This window comes from Indicator indicator, chromosome 1 (assembly GCF_027791375.1).
Source record: "Indicator indicator isolate 239-I01 chromosome 1, UM_Iind_1.1, whole genome shotgun sequence".
Classification (NCBI taxonomy): Eukaryota; Metazoa; Chordata; class Aves; order Piciformes; family Indicatoridae; genus Indicator; species Indicator indicator.
Genome location: NC_072010.1, coordinates 129,316,736 through 129,341,303, shown reverse-complemented (window position 1 = coordinate 129,341,303; position 24,568 = coordinate 129,316,736). Strand labels below are relative to the sequence as shown.

The 24,568-nt window shown below is 45.7% G+C and overlaps 1 protein-coding gene across 1 annotated transcript in view; it reads right to left on the bottom strand.

Moving 5' to 3' along the window:
• Positions 1-6,336: 6,336 nt before the first annotated feature.
• The window catches only part of SH3KBP1 (SH3 domain containing kinase binding protein 1), a 114,079-nt gene continuing 95,847 nt past the window's right edge, over positions 6,337-24,568 (bottom strand). Inside the window, exons 12-17 of the mRNA XM_054381236.1 lie at positions 24,251-24,336; positions 13,699-13,808; positions 12,281-12,406; positions 9,692-9,963; positions 7,717-7,780; positions 6,337-6,768 (exon numbers count right to left, since the gene is read on the bottom strand). Coding sequence (XP_054237211.1) covers positions 6,727-6,768; positions 7,717-7,780; positions 9,692-9,963; positions 12,281-12,406; positions 13,699-13,808; positions 24,251-24,336 — 700 coding nt within the window. The 3' untranslated portion in view covers positions 6,337-6,726. The remainder of the gene's footprint in view (positions 6,769-7,716; positions 7,781-9,691; positions 9,964-12,280; positions 12,407-13,698; positions 13,809-24,250; positions 24,337-24,568) is intronic.

Sequence of the window (24,568 nt, the reverse complement as noted above, 5' to 3'; positions counted from 1 at the left end):
AGGACAGAGCCAGGCTCTGCTCAGGGCTGGCCAAGGACAGCACAAGGGGCACTGGGTGCCAGCTGGAGCAGAGGAGGTGCCACAGGAAGAGGAGGGAAAACTTTTTCCCTGTGAGGGTGTCAGAGGCCTGGAGCAGGCTGCCCAGAGAGGTTGTGGCATCATCTTCTCTGGAGACATTCCCAAGCCCCCTGGCTGTGTTCCTGTGTGAGCTGCCCTGGGTGCTGCTGCTCTGGCAGGGGGGTTGGACTGGATGCTCTCTGGAGATCCCTTCCAACCCCTCACATTCTGCAGTATGCTAAGACACCATTCCAGTTCACAGGGTAAGAATTTACATCTTCAACTCTCCATCCAATAACCACATTTTAAAATATGGTTAAATTCCTAATACTTTTAAAAGTAAAATGCACAGGAGCATGAATCCACTTTGTTAGTTTAGCTGTTTTCACTCCAGACCTCCATACTAGGAGTGGAAGAGGGGAAAACTCTGCTGCCTCACTGGTTCAAGAACAGCCTGCCTGGGGCAGCACCAAGAAGGCCTTCAACCATCTGCTCCTCAGGCTGCCAGTGCTTTGCAGTGGCTACCTGTAAAACTTTGTGACTGCACAGGACTGCAAATCAGCTTGATTAACCGAGCTAACACCAAGCAGAGGGATGAGTAGGCCTAATAATCTTCCTTAGCTGAGTAGGGAGTGGAGGGCAGCCCAGAGCTCTGGCCTTGCTTGCCCCAGGCTGCTGGGTGCTGAGATCTCATTCCCAGCACTGTACACAGCACCACAGCTTCCTGAGGGCATTTAGAAACATCCAGAGCCTTTCCCTTATCCACTGAGCAGGTCACCTTGTCACAGAAGATCAGGTTGGTCAAGCAGGACCTGCCCCTCATGAACACCTGCTGGCTGGGCCTGATCACTTTGTTGCCCTGCAGGTGTTGCATAATGGCCCTTAGGATGATCTGCTCCGTGACCTTCCCTGGCACCCAGGTCAGACTGAGAGCTCTCTAGTTCCCTGGATCCTCCTTCTGTCTTTTGCTTCCTCAGCTGCTCTATTTCAGCATAGGAAGCACTGGCACCCCCTCACCTTCAGGGCTGATGACTTAAGGAAGTTGGTGCTTTTTCCAAAGACAGGGAATGGCAGGAGTGGAGGGGCCATGGCAGGAAGGCAGGCAGAGAAAAACAGCTGCAGGAAGTGTGGAATGAATGGGTTGGGGAGCATGCAACCAATTGCTAATTCCTGGGCCAGCTCAGGAGTCATCTGAGGCCAAAGGTGCCAAGTGGAATCTTAATTGCTGGCTGGATGATATTAATAACCACAGGCACAAGTACCATGTGTTTAATGTGGGGAGTTTAGCTCCACCCCCTCTGGCTCATTTTAACTTAAGGATTGTCCTGAACAGAAGTCAATGCTTGGAGGACCCTCTCCTGGCCACAGCCTGTGGGAAGTGCAGTTGCTCAAGCAGCACACAGTCAAAAAGCTGCCTCAGTGCTGAAGTTGTTTCTACTTTTAAGCAATGTCTGTGGCTGCCTTTTGAACCACAGCTTGCCTGTGTGAAAGGTATCTTCTCTCTAACCAGCCTCCATGCTTACCTCATCAATGTACCTCTGTCCTGTTTCCAGCCCCAGAGGACTTTCTGCAGAGAAGCAGCAGACACCAAAGACAGACCTCTCACCTCCTGCTGGCCTTGCATTGCAGCACAAACTGCTGACCAGCTGCTCCTGGAGGCAGAAGTGCAGCAGATCACCCCCACCCCAGCTCTTTCCCTTCTGGCCCTCAGGTACTGGTGGGACCCAGGAAGCGCAGCACCTCTGACTGCAGCATTCCCCTGCTCCCAAGGCAGGCCCCAGAGGAGCAATGGAAGCCCCAAACTGAGGCTGAAAGTGTGAGAACTGTCAGAACAGTCATGAGAGCAAAGTGGCACAGCCAAGCAATTCACAGGAGCACCTGACATCTTTACACCATGCCAGCCCTGCAGCAGCAAATGGATCCTTGTGTTGGCATAGATTCTGTGCACAAGGTGCTGTGCCAAGGAGCTGGTAATGTGCTGGCCCCCAGGGAGCTGCCCTGCAGCACAGCAGCCTGGTGCAGAAGGGAAGCAGAGCAGAAGAGAGCAACCTGCTCAGGTGATTCAGCTCCATGAGGAGTGAAAAGATTCCCTAACTTCAGCACAACTTGAATTTCTGAGGGTGTTTTATGGTGCTCTTTCACCTTGCCCAGGTGAAAATTCCAGTCTTGGCAGTCCTAAGGACAGTTCATACACAAAGCAGCTCACAAAATCTACTGGGCAAGGAGCTGCCACACACCTAGAAACAAAATGTCCTGCATGGAATTGGATTCAGTCCTGTCCCTGTAAGCATAACAACACATTCATAGAATCACAGAATAGTTTGGGTTGGAAGGGAGCTCCAAAGATCATCCAGTCCAACTCCCCTGCTATCAGCAGGGACATCCTCCACTAGATCAGGCTGCCCAAAGCCTTGTCCAGCCTGACTTTGAAGATCTCTAGGGATGAGATCTCAATTACTTCCCTGGGCAACCTGTTGCAGTGTTCCACCACCCTCATGGTGCAAAACTTGTTCCCAACATTCAGTCTAAATCTGCTCTGCTCTCATTTCCCCTGCCATTGTCCCTGGTCCTCTCTCTGCAGGCCTTTGCAAACAGTCCCTCTGCAGCCTTCTTGTAGTCCCCTTCAGATACTGGAAGGCTGCTCTTAGGTCTCCCTGGAGCCTTCTCCAGGCTGAACAACCCTGGCTCCTTCAGCCTGTCCTCATAGCAGAAATGTTCCAGCCCTCTGAACATCTTTGAGGCCCTCCTCTGGACCGGCTCCATCAGGTCCTGTGTTGGGGGCCCCAGAGCTGGAGGCAGTACTGCAGGTGAGGTCTCACCAGAGCAAAGTGGCAGAATCACCTCTCTCAACCTGCTGGCCACGCTGCTTTTGGTGCAGCCCAGGATGCAAGCACACATTGTTGGCTCATGTCCAGCTTCTCATCCACCAGAACTTTAAGTCCTTTTCTTCAGGGCTGCTCTCTAACCCTTTTGCTGTTTACAAATGGACTGTTAAGAAGAAAAACACAGAAGGTGAAATGGAAGTCACAGAACTTAATGGACACAGAATACTGACCATCTCATTTCCATGTGTAACTCTCTAAGTACAAAGTCCTGTGATCCCACAGCAAGAAATACTCCTTTCAGAGCTGAAAAAACCCCAAAATATAGAGAGCAAAAAACCCCGTTTTTAATCACCTACAAATTTGCCTTGTCAAGAACCTTAATATTCTTACCTAAAGCAGGAGCCTGATGTTTCATACTTCTGCAAGCAACCAGCAGCCTGCCACAAGCCTGCTGTGTGCATATTAATGATAAGTCATTTTACACAACTCTGCAAACAGCAATATTTAATATTTTTTACATCAAAATCACTTTACAGCTCACCAGCTGTTTTTTTTTTTCTTAAATAGAAACCCAAACATTTTTTAAAAAGCAGCACTTGATAGCCACAGCTTCAGTGCATCATTTATCCTCTTTAAAAAAGGGGAAATCCATCTGTTCTGTGAAACACTTTCCATCACTATAATGAAATGCAGGCCAAGTTTGTATTTCTACAAACTGCTCTCTCTTGCAGAATAAATCAACTCTCAAAACAAAGCATTCCCACCAAAATCTCATTTCACCTTCTTTTACAAAGCCTGATGTGTTGGACTTCTAGGTTGGATTTTAAAAAATGACAAATTAGCATATCAACAGGAGGGGGAAAAGAAAGAACAGAATCATAGAATGGTCTGGGTTGGAAGGGACCTCCAAAGGTCATCGAGTCCAGCCCCCCCTGCAGTCAGCAGGGACATCCTCAACTAGATAAGGTTGCCTAGAGTCCTGTCCAGCCTCACCTTGAATATCTCCAGGGATGGGGCCTCAACCATCTCTCTGGGCAACCTGTTCCAGTGTTCCACTACCCTCAGGGTAAAGAATCTGTTCCTAACATCCAATCTAAATCTGCTCTTCTCTAGTTTGAAGCCACTTGCCCTCGTCCTGTGTCTGCAGGCCTTTGTAAACAGCCTGTACTTGTAGCAGAGGTGCTCCAGCCCCCTGATCATCTTTGTGGCCCTCCTCTGGACCCACTCCATCAGGTCCATGTCCTTCCTGTGTTGAGGGCTGCAGACTCCACACCAGAGTAAGACTTTGATTTGTCTCTTCTATTTCAGAATCAATACTATGAACGACAGCTTCTCTATTTCCAGGCTGCAATCAGGAGATCAGAGCTGTGCATTTATGTTGCCAATGTCTGACTACAAACCCCAAATATTTCTTATTCTTTATCCCTCGTTTCCTCTTGTTCTCCTAACTCTGCTGCTAACTTCACAAGAAGCCACAGAAGTAATACAGAAAATCTTTATTGCTGGAAAGCTGTGGTGGGACCAACATTTTTTGTACAAAAATAGCTTAGTGCAGTCATTTAGAAATGTTAAAGAAGAGCATTCCAGTGATAAAATATTTTATTAGTGCTTTCTGTCTGAGTACAATGAGCAATGTATTGGGACTTAAAAAAAAACCAACCAAACAACTCAAGTTTCACTAGCTGACCTCTCAGTCTCTCTTACAACAGAAGCAGATGCAGATGGAAGTCATCCCAACAGCGAGGTTCTGTGTTGCCAGCTGAGACACAGACCAAGATTCAGGTGCAGAGTGGATTTTAAAGACACATGCACACCAAAAAGCTCATTGGAACTCTGCCAACCGTGTGTGAACGTGAGCAGCCAAAGGAACACTACCTCTCCTCCAGCTCCCAGCAGGCAGGGTGGGTAGCTGTGGTACAGGATATGCTGTCTGGAGCCAGCTCTAGCATTTAGAATCATAGAATTGTTAGGGTTGGAAGGGACCTCAAGGATCATCCAGTTCCAGCCCCCCTGCCATGGCCAGGAACACCTCACACCAGAGCACCAGATGTGGCTCAGAGCCACATCCAGCCTGGCTTTAAAAACCTCCAGGGATGAGGCTTCCACCACCTCCCTGGGCAACCTGTGCCAGTGTCTCACCACCCTCATGGGGAAGAATTTCTTCCTAACATTCAATCTGAATCTACCCACTTTTAGTTTTGCTCCATTCCCCCTAGTCCTATCATTACCTGACACCGTAAAAAGTCCCCCACCTTGATAACAAACAGATCTTTTGTGGGAGGTTTTATTGTCACTCTGAAGCATCACCAATATCATTCACTCACTCACGCCATGCTATGCAAAAATATGCATTAGTTAAAGGCATTGAATAAAGTCATAGAATGGTCCAGACTGGAAGGGACCTCCAAAGGTCATCGAGTGTGACCTCCCCACAGTCAGCAGGGAGACCCCCAACTAGATCAGGTTGCCAACAGGTTGCTGACAAGGTAGAAGATACTCCACAGCTAGTGCAGAAAACATGAAGCCACAAAGAGGAAAACAAGAGAGCTTATTTGGGAAAGATGAAGGCAGACAGAGAAACTGGAAGAAATGAAGCACCAGGTTCAATAAAATGACAAAAGGAAGTCCTGCTGCAAAACTAGGCATAGAAAAACCAGGACTAGAAAATGCATCATCAGCCTCTAGGTGCACAACATAATGCAGCACACGCCACGTGGAGAGCAACTGAAACAGCGTCACACGAGGGAGAACCTTGTGCAGGAAATAAGAACAACTTTGCCTTCACGTTTTATAGATTCCTTTTATTTCTTTTTGCTTTCGTAATGCATATTCTGTTCACTCTGTGCAAAACTGGGGACAGGAGGGCCTGGAAACCATCTAACCCAAACCAAGCTGAGATGAACATTCAAGTTGAGGGAGAGGGCTCTCAAACCCAGGAAAGCTACAAAGCCCACAGCTGCTCCTCAAGACAAAGCCACTCTCAGCTGTGCCCTTTTGTCCTGCCACCTCCCACCAGCCCTGGCTCTACTGACTGAGCAGCTGCAGGCTGAGAAGGTGACCTCTGCCGGACGCTGGGGATAGAACTCATTGTGGCAGCTACGTCAGGGAGACCTGGCCTGCAACTGGCTCCAGTCAGCGTGTGGCAAAGAAAGGCACAAATCATTGCAAAGAGCAGGTTTCTGTTGGTTTGTTTCCTTCTTGTAAATACATTACTGTACACAACCTAAAATTGAAGTTGTAGGGGAGTTGGGGGTGGGGGGACACACACATAAATTGCATATTTAACAGAACTTAAAACCTTAACAACAACAACAACAAAAAGATGTTCTATCTGGAAGCAAAAATAAATCCCTCCAGCCCCCAGAGTTAACATTCATTCCTGGCTATAATGCAGTACAAAGAGTGAAAATCTGGTGACAAAAGACAATTAAAAAAAAATAACAAACCCCAAAAGTCAAAATCATAAAAGCTTGTAAACAGAGAATCTGAAATACATTTTATTTATGGAAAAATATCATCAAAATAGTACCACTATGGACTAAACTGCCTGAGTTTTCATTTCATTTCACCTAGGAGCTTGAAGTAGAGAAGCCTTTAGCACAATAAGATTGATTTCAGTCACAACTAGTGCTGCACAGCACTGCTTCAGGGGGGGAATTTTGTCCTTGGTGGTGGTATTTTTGTTGTGCTATCAAAAAAAAAAAAAGACTGTTGTGCTAATCCTTCAGAGAAATAGGGACCTTGAGGCAATTATTAAATCATTTGGCACAAAGTTGTTTTGGCTGGGGCATAAATTTCGAGTCTCGGTCACGAAGAATAATGCAACATTCCACCTAGCAAGTATTCACTTTGATTGAAGAGCTTTCTTTATGTCATTCACTTCCATCTGAAAACAAACAAAACCCAGATTTGTGATGAAGAGAGATGCAGTTGGTGCCACTTGAAAAGCACAGCTTCCTTCTCCACAGGCACTCAGTGCAGGCTCTACACTACTCTGATTGCCACAGGCTTCCCAAGATGAGGTGACCTTCTCACCTGCAGAAGGTGAGCACTCCTGGCTTCCTCCTTTCAGAGCTTGCTATAGGAATGCTGGTTGCATCCCACACCCGTCATGCCTGTGTCCAAGCACCTTAAGGGCTCTGATGGATCTACAGCTGTGTGGCAAAAGGACCTGGCTGAAATCATCATCAACCCTACTTGTACACTTGGCCCCTCTGAGAGACACTGAGAGCCCTAAGGCCCTGGTAAGTATTGGATTCATTCACACACAGCTGCAGTGCTCAGCTGTGCCAGATCATCAAGGAAAGCAGATCAGCAAGAAAACCTGGAGCACTGGATCCAGCTCTGGAGCCCTCAGCACAGGAGAGGTGGCCCAGGTGAACCTCATGAGAGTCAACAAGACCAAGTGCAGGGTCCCATACCTGGGTTGGAACAATCCTGATTATCAATCCAGGCTGGGGGATGAGGTGATAGAAAGCAGCCCTGCAGCAATGGGTTTGGTGGTGCTGGTGGACTGATAGCCCAAGTCTCTTCAGAGCTACTCTCAATGCATACTGCATCCAGCCTGGATTTGTGCCTGGGATTGGCCTGACCCAGGAGCAGGACCCTGGGGCACTTTGACTTGTTGAAGCTGATGTAGCTGGCACTGGCCCACTTCTCATCCATGCCATTAGAGTGGCCACACTGAAGTGCACAGGGGTATCCCTGCTTTATCCCTACATTAGCAGATTTTATTCACTGGAATATAAATGTCCTTGCAGAGTTTTATGTCCCATCCATGAGGCTGAATGAAACCTGTCAATGCTTCCCGAAACATCAGAAAGAACTGGAGTACCTGCAATCGTAGACGGATCTTCTTCTCTTCATCCAGCTCAGACAGCAGCTGTTTGATCTCTTTTCTGTGAAAAGAACGCAAAAAAACGCAAAAAAAAAAAAAAAAAAAAGGTTGGAATGGAAATGGTTTAACCAGCAAAATACAAAAGATGACTTCTGGGGTATTTTCCCTGCTTCACTAGTTCCTGTTCTTCCTCTGAACAAGTAATTAAGGTCATTCTACTCTTGCAGGCTGGGGGCCATACTGCAGAGAAGGTTGTCTGTGAAAGGACAGTACCCCCACAGCCCATATGGCTAAGGAATTTCCTCCTGCCAGCCCTGCATCCTCAGGCTTTGCTCTGGACCAGCTGTCAATGTTGTATCAGCACCCAGTTGCCTTTTTAGCCATAAAAAACCATAGAATCATAGAATGGTCTGGGTTGGAAGGGACCTCTGAAGGTGATCTAGTCCAACCCCCTCTGCAGTCAGCAGGGACATCCTCAACTAGATCAGGTTGCCCAGAGTCCTGTTGAGCCTCACCTTGAATACCTCCAGGGATGGGGCCCCAAACACTGGGCAACCTGTTGCAGTACTCCACCACCCTCACAGTAAAGAACTTCTTCCTGATATCCAATCTAAATCTGCTCTGCTCTCATTTCAAACCATCGCCCCTTGTCCTGTCACTGCAAGCCTTTGCAAACAGTTTCTCTCCATCCTTCCTGTAGCCTCCTTCAGGTCCTGGAAGGCTGCTGTGAGGTCTCCCTGGAGCCTTCCCTTCTCCAGGCTGAACACCCCCAGCTCCCTCAGCCTGTCCCTGTAGCAGAACTGCTCCAACCCCCTGATCATCTTTGTGACCCTCCCCTGGACCCACTCCATTAGGTCCATGTTCTTCCTGTATTGAGGGCTCTACACCTGGATGCAGTACTCCAGGTGAGGGCTCACCAGAGCAGAGCAAAAGCAGCAGAATCACCCCCCTGGATCTGCTGGCAACACTACTTTTGATGCAGCCCAGGAGGTAGATTGACTGTTGGTGGGTTCAAGGAAATGGCAATTCAAACTCTGCCCATGCTATCACCTACCTAAGACACTTTAAAGTAGTTTCTTCCAGCAATACAATGTAACCTTTAACTTCACTTCTTAGACTTAATGATGCCAAACATGGATTTGCTGTCACCCTTCTTTGCTGGGAAGGTGAATGTAGCTACAAGTAGCAGACACCTTCTCATGTTCCCACTGAGCAATCTCCCCTTAAGACAGAAACCAGTAGGTGGAAGCAGCCTTGCAAGAAGGGCTGGGGAGAGCAGAGGAGCAGGGGTCAGCCTAAGAGGTGAAGCTGTGGGGCTCAGTGGCTAGATCCAGCATGAACCATGCCCTCCTGCATCTTCTCCCAAACTTCCCACTACAGGCTCTGCATGCTGCTTCTCTTTTCTTTTTCCTGCCTGGGCTACACACAGCTGACAACGTAAGTGAAGGTTTAGCTTCCAAAACATGAAATATTCTCAAGAATAGCAAAAGCTACAATGCCAGCCCCAGCGTCCTCTTAAGAAATGAGGAACTTAAAGACAATAAAGGTGCCCAGCACTAAAATAATTACATTCAGAACAAAAAGATATTCAAGTGTCTTAATCACAGTTCAATTACTTCTTGTGTAGTATGAGGTTCCTGGGAGTCAAAGGAACCTGTAGTGGTTTGCACAACAAATACATCCCTTAGTAAAATGAATTCCTAAATAGTTATTGGCAAATAAAACAATTTATGTACTTTATGGCTTGGAACTTAACTTTTTTTCAATGCCCCATAACCATTTGCTTATAACACAGGGGGAAAAAAAGGATAGTGCCAATGTTTTTTCCTGACCTTCTCATCCCTGAATGTGTTCTGCCAGACAAACATCACTCATAAACACACACTGTACATGAAGGCAGCTCAAGAAGAAACTGCCACCAGGATGCAGGAAGGGCTGCATCCCACCTCCGTCTGTGATTTGCAGTACTTACTTTTGCTGGTCTTTCATGGTTTCAATGATGGTTCTTAGCTCCTTAATTTGTGTTCTCAGCTCCTCCAGGGCAGTCTGACCTTGGATCAAGTGCTCAGTCTTTGGCTTTCCTTCAGTACCAAACAGGGATGGGGAATTTGACCTGTGGCCTGTTGTTCCCATAGCAATCGAGTGAAATCCAGGTGACGGTGAGGATGACAGTGATGGCTGCACATTACTGCCACTAGCCAAACCTCCTGGCTTTGGAGGCAAGGAAGTTTTATTATCAGACACCTGCAACAAAAAGAACAACATTTATCATCTCGAGAAAGCTTGATGAGTATCAGACCTCTAATAAACATGAAGTATTTTGCTGCCCTTTAGTAATGCTAAAGCCACAGTCAAGTGGTTTGGCCAAAGCATGACATTTAGTTGTGATCTTGTGCACATCAGAGAGGGTCTGGTTGGATGCAGATCTTGAGGCAGTTTCAGTAAGACCTTCCACAGCTGTCACAACCAAGCAGCAACAACTTTTTCCAAGCAGTAAAACACACCAGGGTAAGATGTCTTAAGTTTGTGAGCACAAACCTACATCCATCAACGTCTCCTGCAGAGCACCAAACTGCCTGGCCAAAAATCTTCAACACCCAGTGTGGCTTTTTTGTTTTAATTAAAAAATATCCTACCTGGTGCCCTTAGTGTTTCAAAAATTGCAAAATATCCCTTGATTTTTCTTGCTGCATGATGAACCAAAACATGGTAGGGTATTAACAAGAAATAAATGTACTGTGCTGCCCTCTGCTAGCTGAAGCTTCTGGACCTGGACAACCTCGGAGAGTGGGCCCAGGTGAACTTCATGAGGTTCAACAACATAAAATTGCAGGCAGGGTCCTGCATCTGGGTAGAAATAATCCTCATTATCAATCCAGACTGGGGGATGAGGTGACAGAAAGCAGCCCTGTAGAAAAGGACTCGGGGGTTCCGGTGAGTGAGAAACTGGACATGAGCAGACAGTGTGAGCTTTGCAGCCCAGAAGGCCAATGGCAGCCTGGGCTGCATCAAAAGCAGTGTGGCCAGCAGGTCGAGTGAGGTGATTCTGCCACTTCAGTCTGCACTGGTGAGACCTCACCTGGAGTACTACATCCAGCTCTGGAGCCCTCAGTACAGGAAGGATGTGGACCTGATGGAGGGGGACCAGAGAAGGGCCATGAAAATGATCAGAGGTTGGAGCACCTCTGCTACAGGGACAGGCTGAGGGAGTTGGGGCTGTTCAGCCTGGAGAAGAGAAGGCTCTGGGGAGACCTTAGAGCAGCCTGCCAGTACCTGAAGGGGTACTACAAGAAAGCCAGGAAGGGACTTTTGACAAGGGCTTGTAGTGCTAGGACAAGAGGGAATGGATTGGAGTTTGAGGAGGGCAGATTTAGACTGGAGATTAGGAAGAAATTCTTTCGAGTGAGGGTGGTGAGATATTGGAACAGGTTGCCCAGGGAGGTTGTGGATGTCCTCTCCCTTGAGGTGTTCAAGGCCAGGTTAGATGAGGCCTTGAGTGACCTGGGCTAGTGGAAGGCGTCCCTGCCCATGGCAGGGGAGTTGGGACCAAATAATCTTCAAGGTCCCTTCCAACCCAAACCATTCTATGATTCTATGAAAAAACATCAGGCTGAGTTCAAACACAAAGCAAGTGAACAAGGCACAACTGGAGTCATCCACACCAAACACCTTCTCCCAAGCCTTAACTGTCTATCGACATTAAAGCCTCAAGCAGCTACTTCCTCATTGCAGTCATCTTGTTTTCCAAGAACATCATCTCCATCAGGGGCACAGCAGCAGATAATTTAGGTTTGTTGGCCCAGGAGTACTCCTCATGCAAGTGTTCCCAGAAGAGGGAGCTACACAGCAAAACATTGGCCTTGTGACTTGGGCACACAAGTGCACCACTTCAGCTTCCCAATACTTTTGTTGTACTATTAAAACATAACGCTTGCATTAGTAGAGGTATCCTTATGGAGTAAGAGTGCTCCAGTCTCTAAAGCCTGACCTACACACTCCTTCTGTAATGCCTGATTATCCTTAGTTTTCTACCAATCTACACCAAGAATGGCAAAACAGGCTGAGAGAGCTGGGACTGTTCAGCAGGGAGAAGAGAAGGCTCTGGGGAAACCTTAGTGCCTGAAAGGGGACTACAAGAAAGCCAGGAAGGGACTTCTGACAAGGGCTTGTAGTGATAGGGTGAGAGGGAATGGATGGAAGCTTGAGGAGGGCAGATCTAAACTGGAGATGAGGAAGAAATTCTTTCCAGTGAGGCTGGTGAGACTCTGGCACAGGTTGCCCAGGGAAGCTGTGGATGCCTCCTGCCTGGGGGTGTTGAAGGCCAGGCTGGATGAGGCCTTGAGCAGCTGAGTCTAGTTGAGAGGTGTCCCTGCCCAGGGTGGGGAAGTTGGAGCAGATGATCTCTGCTCCAACTGAAGCCATTCCAGGATTTAAAGCTTCTTTGCAGGGATAGTTACCAGGTGCCCACTGTATTAAATTTGAACAGTAAATATTTCAATACTGTTTTAGAAATGAAGCTGGACATGACGAGGTTAAAGCAGAGGCATCCCAGTTAACTTACTTGTGATATTGTAACAGTTCTTGGTTTCCTTGATGCTTCAATAGCTTTGTGAGTAATGGAAACATGTTCCTCCTTCTCATCTTCAGGACTTGGTGAATCAAAGAAATCAGGGCTAGAAGGGGATGACTATGTAGAGACAAACACAAACCACATGAGAGGAAAAAGAAAAAGCAGCTATAAAAAGCAGCTATTTTGTTGCACAAGAATGTCCCAGAAGCAGAAGGAAAGCATTTGTGTGATGACTTTTCCAAAGTGACAATGCTTAAAATCAGGACCCTCTCCCCACCCCTCCTTTTTTCTGTCTTCAAGGCTACAATGCTTTCAAAGCTTTCATGAGGTAAGAGATCATTAAGAGTTAACTCAGTGTTCATGTACATCTTTGCATTCATTCATCCCAAGATGCAATCTCCCTCCTGCCTGCAAGGAGAGCTGTACCTGGCTTGACTCAGCTGCTGAGCACTGTGCTGTGGGGATGCCAGCCCTGACACCTGGGCAGCTCTGCCATGGCTGTGCTCACTGCTGCTCTTCGGAGGACAGATGCCGCTACCTGTGCACACTGCTGCCACCCAAGGGCTGCCTTCAGCACAGCCTCTCTGTAAAGGTGCAGGCTGGGAAGGTTCTTTCCACTCCTCATTCCGTTCCCCATAAATTTGACAGGTGAAGAAAAATCGTTTCAACTGTCTTCTGTGTTGCTAAACTTAAGCACATGGTCAACGGTGAAAGCTTTCTTTTTTGTGTGTTCTATTAGTTTGCCAATGATTGGGTTGCTTTCCCTACCCTCTGCTTTTCTTCAGCAGCATCAACATGGGTAACCAGCAGTGGTTGCTTTCATTCTGCTATTCCAGGATGCAAAAAAGCATGGAAATGAATAAACCCCAAACTCCAATGAAGAAGACACTGAAAAATCTAAGTATTGGTTTCCAAAGTATAGTTTATGAGACCAGCTTGCCAAAGGATTTATGTCAGAGTGAAACTGGCATCACCAATTTACAGTTGTGATCTTAGAAGGGGAGATGCTGGAGGCTGAAATTTGTCCCTAAATCTGCTCAGTGTCATAGAAGAAACCAAGGGAGGTGCTCCTTTTGGGAAACACTTTCAAAATCCTTAATGCTTAGCACAAATTACTTTATTCCAAAGATTTTTAGAAAGGATTTTTCTGGCCTAAGTCTTGTTTGGCAAGGAATATTTTCCAGCACCCAAATACGGGGATACAAATCTTGTAAGGGAGGGAATGACTTAACCATCAGTATTCAAACCACTGGCAGCCTTTTGACACTCATTATCCTGAGCTGTGCCTCTCTGGAGGTGTGAAGGAATGGCTCTGGAACTGGAGTAAAAACATCAGGGAACACAAATAGGAGTGGGAGGAAAAAATGGGGGGAAAAAGTATTTTGAGAAGAAAAGGAAAATTAACTTACAGACGTGAAAGACTGGGAGGGTGGTCGCCTGCCAGTGGCTTTTGGTCTGGTTGTAGTTGGATGATTAAGCTTCTCAGCAATTGGTATTACAGAGTCAAAACCTTCCAAGTCTTAAAAATAAAATTAAATAATATAAAAGAATTGATTTGTTTTCCTGGCAATTGTCCTTAAAGGGAAAGAATCACATTTTTTCCCCTAATTTCAAAGAAATCAAGCCCTACTTTCCCCATTGTGTCACAGTGTTCTGCACGATGGCACCAAAACCCCTGCAAGTCAAAGGCAGCTGTAATCTCCTCACCCTTGCCAAGGAGATTTACTCTTCCATCTCCAACACAATAAAGCAGAGGGGGAACGTGCAGAGGAACCCTTGGCTTTGTTTTTTTGCACAGTGAAAGCTGAATGACAATCTGGGTCCTATGGCATGGAATAAACAGTTTCAGAATTCCCAACTTGCTGTTAAAGGTGTTAGTAATTCTTCTTCCTGAAGAACTGGAGACCTAAGACAGTGCACCTGGTGTCTCAAGTACTGTACTCCCAGCACTGCCAGAGCCCTGGAGCAGGCTCCCCAGAGAGGTTGTGGAGTCTCCTTCTCTGGAGGCATTCCAAAGCCACCTGGATGTGTTCCTGTGTGACCTGCTCTAGGTGCTCCTGCTCTAGTACAGGCATTGGACTGGATGATTTTTTAAGGTCCCTTCCAACCCCTAACATTCTGTGATTCATTCCATCTGCAGGGAGCACAGAATGAGAATGATTGAGCTGGAAGTGATCTGCAGGTTCCTGGACACCTGCAGCTGGAAGCAGCATAGTTTCCAGCAGCTATAGGTGAGAGGAACATCTCCTCCCTTCCTCCCTCCCTCCCTCCAGTAGTCCAGAGGTGATGTTAAGTGACCATTCCACAAGGTCCTGCTGCTGTAACAGAGCCCAGGAAAACAAAATGTGCTTGAGTGCAGTTCTGACTGCACAGTTAGTGAAATGCACTGGGTAAGTGTTTCCTGAAGCCAGCCAGGTGGGAGCCTGTTTACATCAACACAATGTGGAGGCTGAAGGAACACCACAGCTCATGACTGCAGGCCTGGAGCAAAGGGCTTAGCACTACTCATCTCTTTTTATGGGTTATCTCAGTTTCACTCACTGTCACTTCCAAAGGCTCTACTGCCTCTGTTAAGCAGAGATGAGTCAGAAAACATATAAGAGGTGCTTTAGACAAGATAAATTCTGCACAATTGCTTTCAGACATGAATCAAATGCTGGGATGCTACTCAGTCAGAGTCTGGTTTTCACTGCAAACACCTAGGAAGAAATAGCTTTTAAGTGCAAGATCTGGATGATCTTTTGAGATCCCTTCCAACCCCTAACATTCTGTGACTTTCAGAACTGTTACAGAGCAAAAAAATCTCTGAAGAGCCATCACAACCATTGCACAAAATTACACAATGGAAACCCCAATTAATTAATGGGGCTGTGCAACAAACTAAGTGCACTCAAAGACACTTAGAGTGATTCGAAATACCCCTGCTTTGGCAGCTAGAAAGCAAATGGGATCAGATGTCCCTTATTCAGCAACACTTCCATCTCTAGGAAAAAAAAAAAGGAGAGAAAAAAGAGATCTCTTTCATTATCCCTGAAATAGCCTGAGGTTATTCACCTCCAAATACTGCTCTATTTTTGGAGCAATTCCTTCTATATATAACCAGTGACTCCCTGTCCTCTGTCAGCTTGCTCTTTTATTGACTGTTGCAACCTATGCCCAAAGGTAGGTCACAAAAAATCCATCAATGGGGATTTGGGAATGCAAAGCCTCAGCTGTACTCAGCTTAAACAGGTGAGGCTAAAATAGATCTACCAAACATATCAGGCAAGGCTAAAATAACTGTACCAAATATATCAGCTGAGGCTAAAGTGCTTTCAACATAACGAGCTAACATTAGCAGACTACATACAAAACCTATCTGGAGTCCTACAGAACTCAGGAGAAGAGAAATGCAAGTTAAAAAATATTTTCTGGGGGGAAAAAAGAAAAGAAAGCAAATGTAAGAGCTGCTTCCCAGCAATTTCCAGTTTGATGCTGACCCATGAATTAAATGACTTTCTTCAGATCACAGTCAGGTGTTTTAATACAATGCCTTAATTTTCACCACTTGCACAGCAAGAATACATTGCCAACCAAAATCTGTGCTGATCTTTACACATGTGAAGCTCACAAGCACAAAGGGAAGCTGAAGCAGTCCTTGTCCCAGCCACTCCTTCCCACCTAACTGCTTTTACTATTTTTTGTTACCTGAGGTAGTTTCAGTCCAGCTCATTTTCCAGTAACAAGTGCCCAGCCACACAAACACCCATGCTGAAGGTAGGATCAGTAGCAGTGCCAGAGGACTGAAACAAGTTGTTAAAACTGCTCTGGGGGCAGCCAACTGCATGAAGTAATTGTGCAGCCTAGCAAGGCTCCACTGCATGACTTCCCTCTCTGCTTCTACAGTAAGTACCACTGTCCCTTTCTCTGGTCTTGCAAAAGAGAAGTATCTGCATTTGCATCCTGGGCTGCATCCAAAGCAGCATGGCCAGCAGACCCAGAGAGGTGATTCTGCCACTGTGCTCTGGGGAGACCTCCCCTGGAGTACTGTGGCCAGATCAGGAGCCCTCAACACAGGAAGGACATGGACCTGATGGAGCAGCTCCAGAGGGGAACCACAAAGATGATCAGGGGGTTGGAACACTTGCTGTGAGGACAGGCTGAAGGAGCTGGGGCTGTTCAGCCTGGAGGAGGCTCCAGGGAGACCTAAGAGCAGCCTGCCAGTACCTGAGGGGACTACAAGAAGGCTGCAGAGGGACTGTTCCCAAAGGCCTGCAGGGACAGGGCAAGGGACAATGGTTTGAAATGAGAGCAGAGCAGATTGAGATTGGATGTTAGGAACAAGTTCTGCACCATGAGGCTGCTGCAAAAATGGAACAGGTTGCCGTGGGAGGTGGTTTAGGCCCCATCCTTGAAGATCTTCAAAGTCAGGCTGGACAAGGCTGTGAGCAACCTGATCTAGTGGAGGCTGTCCCTGCTGACTGCAGGGGGGTTGGACTGGATGACCTTTGGAGGTCTCTTCCAACCCAAACCATTTTATGATTCTATGGTTAATATGGAAAACAATGACAAACAGTAGTGCAGGCATTAATTCAATGTGTTCTTTAACTTAAACAAACTAACCTAGAGCTCCACGTCTGACAGAGCAGTCAAACACATTAAAACTGGAAAATGCATACACAGAAAGTGCAGGAATTTGTGTCCTTGACACCCATGGGCGCTTGCAGATAAAAATCTGCTCCACACGTTTTTTGAATACAATAAAATGCAAACATTTCTTGTGTAAAACTCCTATCATTGAGAAATAGTGGGAAGCCTCCATGTCTCCCTCTTCTGAGTGCATTTCTGCTAGCTAGGAAAACAAACCACCTCTGCTGAATATTAAAAAGAAGAGCAGAGCAGAGGCTGCAAAGGCTGCACAGGTAGAATCTGCTGCCAAACAAGTGAAATCACAGCCCTTCAGCTGACACTATAAATGAAATTCTATTTCAGTGTAAGGCACAACACTTGCTACAATGCTAAAATAGTAAATCCAGTTCCAGTGGTTCCAAATGCCCTTTATCCCCCACCATGTTTATACTCCTTATTTAGATGTGGTTCTTGCTCCCAAATCTGCTCTGCATCTAGAGTTATCAGCACCTTCCTCGCTCACAGAATCAGAGAATGGCTTAGGTTGGAAGGCACCTCACAGATCATCTACTCCAACATCCTCACCATGCCCAGGGACACCTCTCAGCTAGACTCAGCTGCTCGAGGCCTCATCCAACCTGGTCTTGAACACTCCCAGGGAGGAGGCATTCACAGCCTCACCACCTTCCTACTGAAGAACTTCTTCCTCAGCTCCAGTCTATCCCTGCTCTCCCTCAGCTTCAAACCATTCCCCCTTGTCCTGGGGCTGGACACCCTTATGCAAAGTCCCTCACCTCCAAGATCTTCATTCAGGAGGATTCCCATCCAGCACACTGTTAACTCCTAACATGGGGAGGAGAACCTCTGCAGAGACCTCTGCCTTGCTGTCATCTGTACTGTGGATTCTGTACTGAATTCACCCCTACAGGTGATTTGATGATTTTTTGCTGGTGGAAAGCAAGGTTTCTAGGTGTGACTATTAGAATAACTGAGGTCACTAGATGCAGAGATTTGAATTTAGTTTGTGTTCCTGTAGCTATCAGAAACTGGGAGCTTAGGTTTATAAATTAAGCAAAATGTAAACCCCTCCTCAGCTGGACCAAACGGAATGCAACTAAAAATAAAGGTCTGGTCTGCTGTGTTAATGTGAATTACCAGCAAGGCAGCACCAGCATCCAACAGCCCTGAACTCACTGCTCCAGCTTTCTCTAGGTCTATTAATAGCAATCAGAAAGGAAGGTTCCATTGACCACACAGGACAGAGAGGCCACCCATCAATTAACAGTGGCACTCCTTAATTAAGAAGCAGTTGACACTTGTCCAACAAATAAATCCATCATTATTACTGTCTCACTGATCGAGCTGGTAACTGAAGAAGTAATTCATGAGATGGTAAGAAAGACCTCAGAGTAATTCTAATATACCAGTGTATAAAAATATACCTGCCCTGGCTTACTGAGCAAACATGTTTAATGAGGAAGAAAAATGGTAGCTGAGCAAGAATCATTCCCTGGTATCCTTCCTTCCAAGCCAGTTATCAGCAGGACAGTTTTGCCCTAAAAAAAACCCACAAACTCAGCTCCAGGAAAACAATTATGTAAGGAAAAAGTTCTCAGCTCATTAGACTTGTACCTACCTGCAAAATCACAGAATCACAGAATGGTGAGGGGTTGGAAGGGACCTTGCAAGGTCATCCAGTCCAAGCCCCCTGCCAGAGCAGGAGACTCCACAACCGCTCTGGGCAGCCTGCTCCAGGCCTCTGCCATCCTCACAGGGAAAATTTTCCCTTCTGTTCCTGTGGAACCTCCTCTGCTCCAGCTGGCACCCAGTGCCCCTTGTGCTGTCCTGGGCCAGCCCTGAGCAGAGCCTGGCTCTGTCCTCCCCACACTGCCCTGCATGTCTTTACCAACAGGAGTGAGGGCAGCCCTCAGGCTCCTCTGCTCCAAGCTAAGCAGACTGGACAGCTACCTTTCCTGAAGCACACAATTATCTTTTCCCATTTCAGTCCTGACTTTCCTTGCTTTAATAGCTGGATGCAGAGAGCTGCCATAATGAGCCCTGCTAATCACTTGCTAGGGCCCTCAGAAGGATTTTATTTTTAACAATTCAGAAGATGCCAAGACAGACCTGAAAGGTCAAGAAAACTGAGCTAGAAGAAATGGATATGCTGTTTTCAGGCACCTCAACCTGACCCACATGGAGAATGATTTCAATTCCTGGTTCACTGCCTTTTTGTGGACTCTCTGGGGCAAGAGACCAAATTAACTGAAGTAAGAAACCATTACCATATCCCTGATTCCAATAGTTACAATGCACAACTATTTTTATGGGGGATTTTGGTTCAGGGACATACCTTAACCCATCTGGGTAATTCTGCTCCTTTGCTGGGCTCTATGAAATGAGCAGGACCAGCAGCACAGAAAGAAACCCCTGCTTTAGGCAGATTTCATTCTTCATTATGCAGTCACACTTTCTCCTCCAAGCCCTTATATTTACCAGGGTTTTCTTTCTTCCAATTTTTACTCTGTGTCTTCAGGCAAAATAATTATAATGTCCCACACAGCTTGTGATTTAAAGGGAAACCTGCTCCATTCTACAATCTTTTCCTGGAAATATTCTCCCATCTTTTTTTTCCCTAGTGTGGGCCAAATCTTATTATACCACTTTTTCTTCCAGTCAGAAGCACAGCAGTCACCTCTCCCAGCAAATGTAAGCATCTTACAGCTCTGGAACAACTGCACAGACAACTCAAGGAAAGATGATACACTGAAGATGTTTTAATTAATTTGTTATTGGATATTTTCAGGTAGGATATTTTTAACCACCCTTCCATGCAAGTTAGCAGCAGCCTTGGAGGCAGGGACAGAAAAAGAATAAGGCTAATCATGTGGATTTGGCCAATCCTCCAAATCATAGAATCACAGAATCACTAAGGCTGCAAAAGACCTTTAAGATCATTGAGTCCAACCCTAACGCAACTCCCATGACCACTAAACCAGATCCTGAAGCACCACAGCTACAGCTTCTGGAACACCTCCAGGGTTCTTGAACACCACCACCTCCCTGGGCAGCCTGTTCCAACCCTTCACCACTCTCTCAATCAAGAAGTTTTTCCCAATGTCCAACCTAACCCTCCCCTGGCACAACTCCAACCCATTGCCTCTCATCCTATCCCTGGGTACCTGGGAGAAGAGACCAACCCCAGCCTCACTCCAACCTCCTTTCAGGGAGCTGCAGAGAGCAGTAAGGTCTCCCCTCAGCCTTCTCTTCTCCAGGCTGAACACCCTCAGCTCCCTCAGCCTGTCTTCATAGCAGAAGTGCTCCAACCCCCTGATCATTTTCATGTCCCTCCTCTGGACCCCCTCCATCAGGTCCAAGTCCTTCCTGTGTTGAGGGCTCCAGAGCTGGATGTGGTACTCCAGGTGAGGTCTTAGCAGAGCAGAGTCGAAGTCACATCACTCAAATGCCTTATGGAATAATCAAACAAATCACAAGGATTTCACATCTCAGTGCTATGGTACAAGAGTTTCTGTCACAGCACACTCAATTTCAACTTCTGGTTTAAAAAACCAATCTGCAACAGCCATGTATATATTAGGTGTTCTACACAATACTACTTTTTGTACTTGTTATGCATTTTCAATCAAAGCAAAGACAGGACAGAAAAGAAATGGAAAAGAAAAAAAAAGCCTTACCCTCATGAAATGAAGAAGAGTTACTCATGGCAAAGAGATGTAAATAGGAAAAGTTGGATGAAAGATGTGTGGAAAGGAAAGGAAAGGCATCACTGAAACAGGGAAAGAGAAAACAAAAGAAGTGAGGAGGAATGGGGAACAGTTCCTCTCAAACACCATATCTGCAGGCTAATTTTCCAATGGTTTTTGTTAAGATTGTGGACAGAAGCAAAGGCAGGAGCAGGAGTAGTAACAGCTTCCACTACATGCACAGTTAGCAGTGATCTCACTGAGCAGGACTTGCTCTGCTCAGTACATATTGCAAGCTGTAAGCAGTGCTGTCTTATCACCAAAAATGCAAATGTCACAGCCCTGCAGAACTTTGCTGGTCAAATCAAGCCATGAGCTGACACCTCCAGAAACAGAACTTTGAAGGTGTGCTAGAGCCTTGCTCTACCATCTGTAGCTTTCCTGATTGTAAAGGTCACAGATTGATAGAATGGTTTAGGGTGAAAGGGATCTTAAAGTTCATCTAGTTCCAACCCTCCCGCCATGGGCAGGGCCACCTTCCACTAGAACAGGTTGCTGAATTCCTCATCCAACCTGGCCTTGAATGCCTCCAGGGAGAGGACATCCACAGACTCCCTGGGCAACCTGAATGGTAAACTGCTCTCCATCCAGCTTCAGGATGATTTGCTTTCATAACCAAAACTCTCTCCAGTGCTTTTTTGTCTTCAGTCTCTGCTTTGACTGCAAGAATAAGAGCTTTAGGCTGGCTATGGGACTGAGAAAGCTACAGCCTTTACCCAGCTTAACATTGCTGGTGCTCAAGAGCCAGGAGAGAAGGGTGGTGTTAATCTTCAGACCACAAATCACCACCAGTACTTAGTGTAAACAAGGCAAAGGCCATTGACTGCTGCTTTTTCCTCTGCCCTCCCTGGCAGCTGGAAGTGTTGGGGAATATTGTTGAGGTTAATGGAGGAATAAGCAGCCCAGCAATCAGAATGGCCCTGCACTGAGCTGCTGCAAAGGCTGTTTAACTGCCATTTGCTTCAAAGGCTAAGGATAAGCCCCACTTAGTCTGTCACATAGGTCCACTCTTATTTAAATGGCTGAAAGGACATCAGATGGCTACATTTAATCAGATCTATTTTGACTGGAAAGATAAACCTGGGAGAACCTGAGGCTCTTCTCCTCACGGAGTGCATGAGACTGGGGCAACATCAGTAATGCACACCACAGATCAATATTATCTGGACTCACCCTGCCAGATCCATCAATCTTTTGGAATACTCTGGGACAATTCCACTCTCTCATCCATCATTTTTATCACTAACTCTTTTAGCCACAAGATTTCTCCAACTCACTGTCCTCCTTGTGAATAAATAAAGCATCCAACACACGTATCATAAATCTTTCCAATAACACTGCCCCATAAACTGCCCTGAACTCCAAACCTCTCCTCATAGTGACATTAATCCACTAGGACTCATTTTGCCTCATTAAAGTTTTAATTTATTACTCTGCCCTCTCTTAAAAGGCAGTTTATTTATTTCATAAGAGCCATTAAAAGTCTCCTGCAAATTCACACCAATTATGATCTTTGGGTCCACATTCACTCTAAAATCAGATTTTATTTTTGCTTTTAAAAATTTCTTTTAACAAGTTGTCTAACAGGCTAGAATGACAAGATTTGTCCTTGTAAATGCCATTTTGGCTTGACCCTATCAAGTTATACTTAGGTATTCACACTATTTTATCCTTGGGCTCAGCAAGTTTCCCTTGTTAGTGGTACAAGAGGTCATCAGTTAAACCCCTTGCAACCTGCTGTCTGTGTGATTTGGTTTGTGGACTTCTCTTGGTTCCTATTCTCCTGTGATGTTCCTATTCCACAAACCTATCTGGTTTATGGACTTCTCTTGGTTCCTATTCTCCTGTGATGTTCCTATTCCACAAACCTATCTGGTTTATGGACTTCTCTTGGTTCCTATTCTCCTGTGATATTCCTGTTCCATAAACTTATTTGATTTATGGACTTTCATTGGTTCCTATTCTCCTGTGATGTTCCTGTTCCACAAACCTATTTGGTTTATGGACTTTTCCTGGTTCCTATTCTCCACTAACAAACGAACCCCAACAAACAAACAAACAAAAACCCAACAGCCCCCACTAAGTTCTAGAAATGAACAAAAACTATTATAAATCCAATTTCTTACCTATCCTTTTATAAGGTAAACCCAGAAAAATTACAAACCACTCTAAGCTTTTTATCCTGATAATGATTTCACAGCACAAGGATTAAAAACGTTTCTTTCCATCAAACATGCTCTTTGCTCTCATTGCTGTCTCTTTCAGGCAAGCAAAAGCTTCCACACTTTAAAGCAAATTTGTAAATATGAGTAATAAATGCTAAATGGCAGAATTGGATTTGCATTGCCATACCATTCCCTTAGCACAATCTCTACATTCAAAATATTCATGCAGTTTATCAGAAGCTTCAAACTTCCCATGTTTGTCCCAAATGAAAATCTGGGAAAAAAACAGGATTTGCTTCTCCTGAAGAATGTTACTTTAATAAACCACAGCAACAGTAGAAGGTTAAAAACCAGGCATATGGATGCTAAAAAGTTCCTAAACCTCTGTGAAACCAATTGGGCATTTTATTGTTACACTGCCATTCACATCCATCCATAACTCAGAGCTCTGCTTTCAGGTCTGAAAGCAAGGCACATTTAGCTGCTGAATATCTATTAATTCATAGAAATGTTTTACTACTAAACCACAGCAAACCAACACTGACTGCTGCCAGTGAAAGGCAGCAATGCTCACAGGTCAGGTACCCTGGCTCAGCCTTTTACACAAACAGGGCACAGCTGCCACTGCGGCGCAGAGCGACAGCAGCAGCTGTCCCTGGCGTATTTCTGAGTAGAGCTAGAAGATGGCTGTCCTGACTTTTGATTACAGAACCCTGGGACAAGAGGCAGAGCACCTTGCTTTCCAAGGGCCACTTACTGCAGCAACCACCCCAGCAAACATCTCTGCTGCACTGCAAAACTTGGGAAAGAAGAAAAGTGAGGAAAACAGAAACACCACCTCTCGTTACTCCTTTCCAGGTGATGTCCCCAATTAACCTGTTTGTGTTGCAGGGACATAAACAAGAGAAATTTAGACTTCTTCTAATCTTCTTCTAGTGTTTTCAGTAAAATTGATTCAAGTTGGCCTCAGTTTAGTCTCTGTTGCTTTGTAATGGAAAGTGTAAAGATTACTAACTGCACCAAAGCCACAATCTTTTGCAGCAGTGCTAATAGTACATCTGTGAAACAAGCCTGACTTGTTATCATTGACCTTCCTTCTTTCTGACTCCTAAAGAGAAGTAACAAAAGACCTCCTGTTCACAATAGCTCATCTTTCTAGTTTTCACTTAAAAATTATGTTTTTTTTTTCCTGAAGCAGAACAAACAAATTTTTCCAAGCAAACAACAAAACTTTCTTTCAAGTAAAGCACAATCAATCCTTTAAATCCTGCAGGTAAAATTTTATAGGAGTGCACTCATTGCCAAATCCTCCATCTGCCTTTTGGATCAGAACAAGATCATACACCCCCCCAAAAAAAAAGGCAGCAGAAATTGACCCCAGAAATTTCTCAAGCAAACTGTAAAAAAAAGCCACCATAACTCACCGATGTCATTGCTTCTTTCAGAGGAGTCTTTCTCCAGAGCGCCGGATACCGTACTGCCCACTAATTCCACTTTTGGACTATCACTCCTGCATTTGGATCAAGAAGAGGAGATATTTCATAGCAGTTTTTTGGTGGGGGTTACACTAAATTGATAGCTAACTTGCAATTACTAATGGAAGAGTGAAATATTCTCCCTTTGTAGCCCCAGAGTAACAGCAATGTGTCAGAGAGAGCAGACATGCTGCATGGATTAACCTTATCTCGTTTCTCCCTGACACCTGTCAAAAAAGCCTATTTTAGACACAGTAGTGTCCTGAA